The sequence below is a fragment of the Oncorhynchus mykiss genome, chromosome 21, assembly GCF_013265735.2.
Source record: "Oncorhynchus mykiss isolate Arlee chromosome 21, USDA_OmykA_1.1, whole genome shotgun sequence".
Classification (NCBI taxonomy): domain Eukaryota; kingdom Metazoa; phylum Chordata; class Actinopteri; order Salmoniformes; family Salmonidae; genus Oncorhynchus; species Oncorhynchus mykiss.
In genome coordinates, this window is record NC_048585.1 from 37,931,172 (window position 1) to 37,938,195 (window position 7,024).

Genomic DNA, 7,024 nt, shown 5'->3' on the forward strand with positions numbered 1-7,024 from the left:
GTGCAACTGCACATGGTTGATGATATTACTAGTTTATCTAGCGTGTCGTGCGTTGCACATAATCGATGCGGTGGGCATTCACGAAAAAGGACTGTCGTTGCTCCAACGTGTACCTAACCATAAACATCAATGCCTTTCTTAAAATCAATACACAAGTATATATTTTTAAACCTGCATATTTAGTTAATATTGCCTGCTAACATAAATTTATTTTAACGAGGTAAATTGTGTCACTTCTCTTGCAACAGAGTCAGGGTATATGCAGCAGTTTGGGCCGCCTGGCTCGTGGCGAACTGTGTGACTATTTTTCCTAACAAAGACAGCCAACTTCGCCAAATGGTGGATGATTTACCAAAAGCGCAATTTGCAAAAAAAGCACAATCGTTGCACGAATGTACCTAACCATAAACACCAATGCCTTTCTTAAAATCAATACACAGAAGTATATATTTTTAAACCTGCATATTTAGCTAAAAGAAATCCAGGTTAGCAGGCAATATTAACCAGTTGAAATTGTGTCACTTCTCTTGCGTTCATTGCACGAGGGGTCAAGGTATATGCAACAGTTTGGGCCGCCTGGCGCGTTGTGAACTAATTTGCCAGAATTTTACGTAATTATGGCATAACATAGAAGGTTGTGCAATGTAACAGCAGTATTTAGATTTAGGCATGCCACCCGTGAAATACGTTAAAATACATAACGGTTCCGTATTTCGACCATATTAATGACCTAAGACTCGTTTTTCTGTGTGTTATTAAGTCTAGGATTTGATATTTGATAGAGCAGTCTGACTGAGCGGTGGTAGGCGGCAGCAGGCTCGTAAGCATTCATTCAAACAGCACTTTCGTGCGTTTGCCAGCAGCTCTTCACTGTGCTTCAAGCATTGAGCTGTTTATGACTTCAAGCTTATCAACTCCCGAGATTAGGCTGGTGTAACCGATGTGAATCTGCTAGCTAGTTAGCGGGGTGCGAGTTAATAGCGTTTCAAACCGTCACACACTCTGAGACCTGGAGTAGTTGTTCCCCTTTCTCTGCAAGGGCCACGGATTTTGTGGAGCGATGGGTAACGATGCTTCGAGGGTGGCTGTTGTCGATGTGTTCCTGGTTCGAGCCCAGGAAGGGGCGAGGTGAGGGACGGAAGCTATACAGTTACACTGGCAATACTAAAGTGCCTATAAGAACATCCAATAGTCAAAGGTATATGAAATACAAATGGTATAGAGAGAAATAGTCCTATAAATACTATATTAACTACAACCTAAAACCTCTTACCTTGGAATATTGAAGTCTCATGTTAAAAGGAACCACCAGCTTTCATATGTTCTCATGTTCTGAGCAAGGAACTTAAATGGTAGCTTTTTTACATGGCACATATTGCACTTTTACTTTCTTCTCCAACTCTTTGTTTTTGCATTATTTAAACCAAATTGAACATGTTTATTTGAGGCTAAATTGATTTTTATTGATGTATTATATTAAGTTAAAATAAGTGTTCATTCAGTATTGTTGTAATTGTCATTATTACAAATGAATTAAAAAAATCGTCAGATTAATCGGTATCGGCTTTTTTTGGTCCTCCAATAATTGGTATCGGTATCGGCGTTGAAAAATCATAATCGATCGACCTTTAGTGTGTACAGCCCAGAAAATCACTGGGGCCAAGCTCCCTGCCATCCAGGATCTATATACCAGGCAGTGTCAGAGGAAGGCGTGACTCGAGCTGGCAGCATTCTGGATCATTGCTACTCTAACTTCCGCGACACATACAAAGCCCTCCCCCGCCCTCCTTTCGGCAAATCTGACCATGACTCCATGTTGTTGCTCCCTGCCTATAGACAGAGACTAAAACAGGAAACGTCCGTGCTCAGGTCTGTTCAACGCTGGTCCGACGCTGACTCGGTGAGCGAGTTTATTAGCAAGTGTATCGGTGATGTTGTACCCACGGTGACTATTAAAACCTTCCCTAACCAGAAACGGTGGATTGATGGCAGCATTCGCGCAAAACTGAAAGTGCAAACCACTGCTTTTAAGCATGGCAAGGCGACCGGAAACATGACCGAATACAAACAGTGTAGCTATTCCCTCCACAAGTCAATCAAACAAGCTAAGCGTCAGTATAGAGACAAAGTAGAGTTGCAATTCAACTGCTCAAACACGAGACGTATGTGGCAGGGTCTACAGTCAATCACGGATCACAAAAAGAAAACCAGCCCTGTCGAGGACACCGACGTCTTGTTCCCAGACAAATTAAACAACTTCTTTGCTCGCTTTGAGGACAATACAGTGCCACTGTCATGGTCCGCTACCAAAACCTGTGGGCTCTCCTTCACCATGGCCAACGTGAGTAAAACATTTAAATGTGTTAACCCTCGCAAGGCTCCCAGATGGTATACCTAGCCGCGTCGTCAGAGCATGCACACAATCCCTATCCAAGTTTGCTGTGCCCACATGCTTCAAGAGGGCCACCATTGTTCCTGTTCCCAAGAAAGCTAAGGTAACTAAGCTAAACAACTATCGCCCCGTAGCACTCACTTCTGTCATCATGAAGTGCTTTGAGAGACTAGTCAAGGATCATATCACTTCCTCCCTATCTGATACCCTAGACCCACTCCAATTTGCTTACCGCCCCAATAGGCCCACAAACGGCGCAATCTCAATCACACTGCATACTGTCCTATCCCATCTGGACAAGAGGAATACCTATGTAGGAATGCTGTTCATCGACTACAGCTCAGCATTTAACACCATAGTACCCTCCAAACCCAGGGTCTCAACCCCGTCCTGTGCAACTGGGTCCTGGACTTTCTGACGGGCAGCCCCCAGGTGGTGAGAGTAGGAAACAACATCTCCACCCCGCTGGTCCTCGACACTGGGGCCCCACAAGGGTGCGTTCTCAGCCCTCTCCTGTACTCCCCATTCACTCATGACTGTGTGGCTATGCACACCTCCAACTCAATCAAGTTTGCAGACGACACTACAGTGGTAGGCTTGATTACCAACAACGATCCACATCGACGGGACAGTAGTGGAGAAGGTGGAATGTTTTAAGTTCCTCGGTGTACACATCACGGACAAACTGAAATGGTCCACCCACACAGACAGCGTGGTGAACAAGGCGCAACAGCGCCTCTTCAACCTCAAGAGGCTGAAGAAATTTGGCTTGTCACCGAAAACACTCACAAACTTTTACAGATGCACAATTGAGAGCGTCCTGTCGGGCTGTATCACAGCCTGGTACGGCAACTGCTCCGCCCACAACCTTAAGGCTCTCCAGAGGGTAGTGCAGTCTGCATAACGCATCACCGGGGGCAAACTACCTGCCAAGTCTAGGTCCAAAAGGCTTCTGAACAGCTTCTACCCCCCAAGCCATATGACTGCTGAACAGCTAATCAAATGGCTACCCAGGATTGACCGGTACCCCCTGTATATAGCCTCTTTATTATTATTTCATTGCTGATCTTTTATTTTTTACTTTATCTAGTAAATATTTTTTCTTAACTCTTATTTTTCTTAAAACTGCATTGTTGGTTAAGGGCTTGTAAGTAAGCATTTCATGGCCAGGTCGACACCTGTGTATTCGGCGCATGTGACAAATAACATTTGATTTGGTTTCATGACATTGCAGCACATACAGCAAAAAACAAGTGAAGTGACGCAAATCGAGAAAGTCATAAATACCTTTTTCACTTATACTCTCATTCATTCCACAGTCACTGTAAGGTTATGATCAGTTCACCTGGTATAGTCCGAAGTTAACTGGGGATGTTACATTTGATGTTAGATGGCCAAGTTGCCAGATCTGTGTTGCTATAGCCACACCAGAACCAGACCTGGCAACCACAGGCTCCCAGTAAGTTGGTTAACTATAATCAGTGGGCTTGTCTTCCCTCTTCTGTTAAGGGGGTTTTGCTGGGGGCCGTTGTTGATTTGAAGTGGTATTCCATTATCTCCAGGCGACTGGCGTTGCTAGGCAACCCTACACCAGGAGGAAGGCATCCATAATGTCCCAGAGTGCAAGTTCAATCAACCCCCCCCCCCCCTGTCAGAAGGAGTTTGGGGGTGGGACAGGGCTTGGGGTTGCATGTGTGTGTGTGGGGGGGGGGGGGGGATATGGGGCTGCTGGGGTGAGTGGAGGTTTAGTGGAGTGGAGGAGTGTGTTTTGGGGGAAATGAATGGCTAGGGGGTTGTGTTTGGTGAGTTTTAAGGGGGGGAGGTGGGTTGTGGAATGGTAATCAGTATGTTTACAATGGCCTGAGGTGGAGTCCTGCAGCTTCTAGAGAAACGGGAGGAAAGAGGAGGACAGAGAGAGAAGCAGGGGAAGACGGTGAGGAAGCAACAAGGGACAAGAAAGAAAGAAAGACAGGCAGGAGGAAGTAGAGACAGCAGGTGGAGCGCAACATTCCCAAAGAAAGTGTGAGAAAAATAGAGGGAAACGGGAGAGTAGTGAATCAGTGAGTGCTAAAGAATCATTGCAAGAGGTGGGCTCCACATTTTGTTCTCGTGTCCACTCCTCCAAGCCTCCACTTAACATGTGGCTAACTAGTGTTCTGCTCCGGACAGACTTCAAGAAGCAGCCAATGGGATGGATGTTCTGCAACTTGACTAAGGCTGAGGTTCTGTGTGTTGTATGTGTGTGTGTTTATGTGCGTGCCCATATCTGTTGCTGTGTGTGTGCGTGCATGTGTGTACCTGTCTCTCTGTGTGTGTGTGTGTGTGTGTGTGTGTGTGTGTGTGTGTGTGTCTGTGTGTGTATGTGTGTGTGTGTGTGTGTGTGTGTGTGTGTGTGTTTGTGTGTCTGGTACGATGTGTGTCTGACACCACACGTTTGTGTATGCGTTTCTACCAGACTTTGAAGAGCAGCTGTATGACACCAAGCTAACAGGCCAGACGTTCCGCCACCCAACAGCTTCCTCCCAGAGTTCTGACGACACGTCCACCACCCTCAGTCGCTCCCCTGTCTCCCTCAACAACAAGAGACCTGAATTCATCTTCCTGGTAAATATTAACGCCTTCATTTGGTTTAACTTGTACTTTAATTGACCTTTACTGACCTGTATTTCGTTCTTGTACAAGTTGTAGTTATTGCACAAATGTTCTACAGCTGATTTTTAGGTGCTGGGGACTATGTGTCTGGATATGCTAGCATATTGTTTGATAATGGAAAAACATTTTTTCCCTTGCTACGATTTGAAGTTGACAGCTTGATTTCAAACAGAAAATTAGAGTTGTCAATCGGAAAAGTCCCAACACAAATATTCTCCAGTCTAGGAATCTAAGTGTACCTCCTTCCTTCCTGTCACCCCTCCTCCATCACCTATACCCTCTCCTCCCTCCTCCTCTTCAGCCGGCGTCTAAGGGGCAGGTGTGTGAGGAGGATGAGACCTCCTCAGTAAGTATCAGTAGGGGTACAGACCCGTCCCCCTCTCCTTCCCCATCCCCCTGTGGGTCAGATCGCCCTCTAGTGGGGTGGAGCAGCACCTCCCTGGGACCCCCCGTGGCCGAGAAACCTCGTTGGCACCTGGGACGACGCACCCCTGCTCACCTGCTATCCCTCGACATCACAGGTGGGTAGTGTGTGTGTGCGGGTGTGTGCTTGTGTTTTTCATTTTATTTGATTTAAAATGTTCCTTTTATTTAACTACTTTTATTTAAGCTACCTTTGGGGCAATGGTGAGATGATGAGAGAGAGAGAGAGAGGGTGCAGAAGAAAGCACACATGGATACAGTGCATCTAAGTGGAAATCACAAAATACACAACACACCTAACCTTACCAAGCTAGTCTCAACACACCTAACCTTACCAAGCTAGTCTCAACACACCTAACCTTACCAACACACCTAACCTTACCAACACACCTAACCTTACCAACACACCTAACCTTACCAAGCTAGTCTCAACACACCTAACCTTACCAACACACCTAACCTTACCAACACACCTAACCTTACCAAGCTAGTCTCAACACACCTAACCTTACCAACACACCTAGGCTTACCAAGCTAGTCTCAACACACCTAACCTTACCAAGCTAGTCTCAACACACCTAACCTTACCAACACACCTAACCTTACCAAGCTAGTCTGAACACACCTAACCTTACCAACACACCTAACCTTACCAAGCTAGTCTCAACACACCTAACCTTACCAACACACCTAACCTTACCAAGCTAGTCTCAACACACCTAACCTTACCAACACACCTAACCTTACCAACACACCTAACCTTACCAACACACCTAGGCTTACCAACACACCTAAACTTACCAACACACCTTACCTTACCAACACACCCAACCTTACCAACACACCTAACCTTACCAACACACCTAACCTTACCGTCACACCTAGGCTTACCAAGCTAGTCTCAACACACCTAACCTTACCAACACACCTAGGCTTACCAAGCTAGTCTCAACACACCTAACCTTACCAACACACCTAGGCTTACCAACACACCTAACCTTACCAACACACCTAGGCTTACCAACACACCTTACCAACACACCTAACCTTACCAAGCTAGTCTCAACACACCTAACCTTACCAACACACCTAACCTTACCAAGCTAGTCTCAACACACCTAACCTTACCAACACACCTAACCTTACCAAGCTAGTCTCAACACACCTAACCTTACCAACACACCTAACCTTACCAACACACCTAACCTTACCAACACACCTAACCTTACCAACACACCTAGGCTTACCAAGCTAGTCTCAACACACCTAACCTTATCAACACACCTAGGCTTACCAAGCTAGTCTCAACACACCTAACCTTACCAACACACCTAGGCTTACCAAGCTAGTCTCAACACACCTAACTTTACCAACACACCTAGGCTTACCAACACACCTAACCTTACCAACACACCTAACCTTACCTACACACCTAACCTTACCAACACACCTAACCTTACCAAGCTAGTCTGAACACACCTAACCTTACCAACACACCTAACCTTACCAACACACCTAGGCTTACCAACACACCTAACCTTACCAACACACCTAACC

General features: G+C 45.8%; 1 protein-coding gene and 1 long non-coding RNA gene across 5 annotated transcripts in view; one reads left to right on the forward strand and one right to left on the reverse strand.

Annotated features, from left to right (window-relative positions):
- Positions 1-7,024, forward strand: part of nhsl2 (NHS-like 2) — a 152,163-nt gene that overhangs the window by 130,114 nt on the left and 15,025 nt on the right. For all 4 annotated transcript variants that reach the window (XM_036957749.1, XM_036957750.1, XM_036957751.1 and 1 more), the window contains 2 exons: positions 4,848-4,996; positions 5,346-5,565. In XM_036957749.1, the coding sequence (XP_036813644.1) occupies positions 4,848-4,996; positions 5,346-5,565 (369 nt within the window). The remainder of the gene's footprint in view (positions 1-4,847; positions 4,997-5,345; positions 5,566-7,024) is intronic.
- The window catches only part of LOC118942925, a 1,407-nt gene continuing 646 nt past the window's right edge, over positions 6,264-7,024 (reverse strand). The window contains exons 2-3 of the long non-coding RNA XR_005038589.1: positions 6,609-6,827; positions 6,264-6,447 (exon numbers count right to left, since the gene is read on the reverse strand). This is a non-coding gene — a long non-coding RNA (uncharacterized LOC118942925). The remainder of the gene's footprint in view (positions 6,448-6,608; positions 6,828-7,024) is intronic.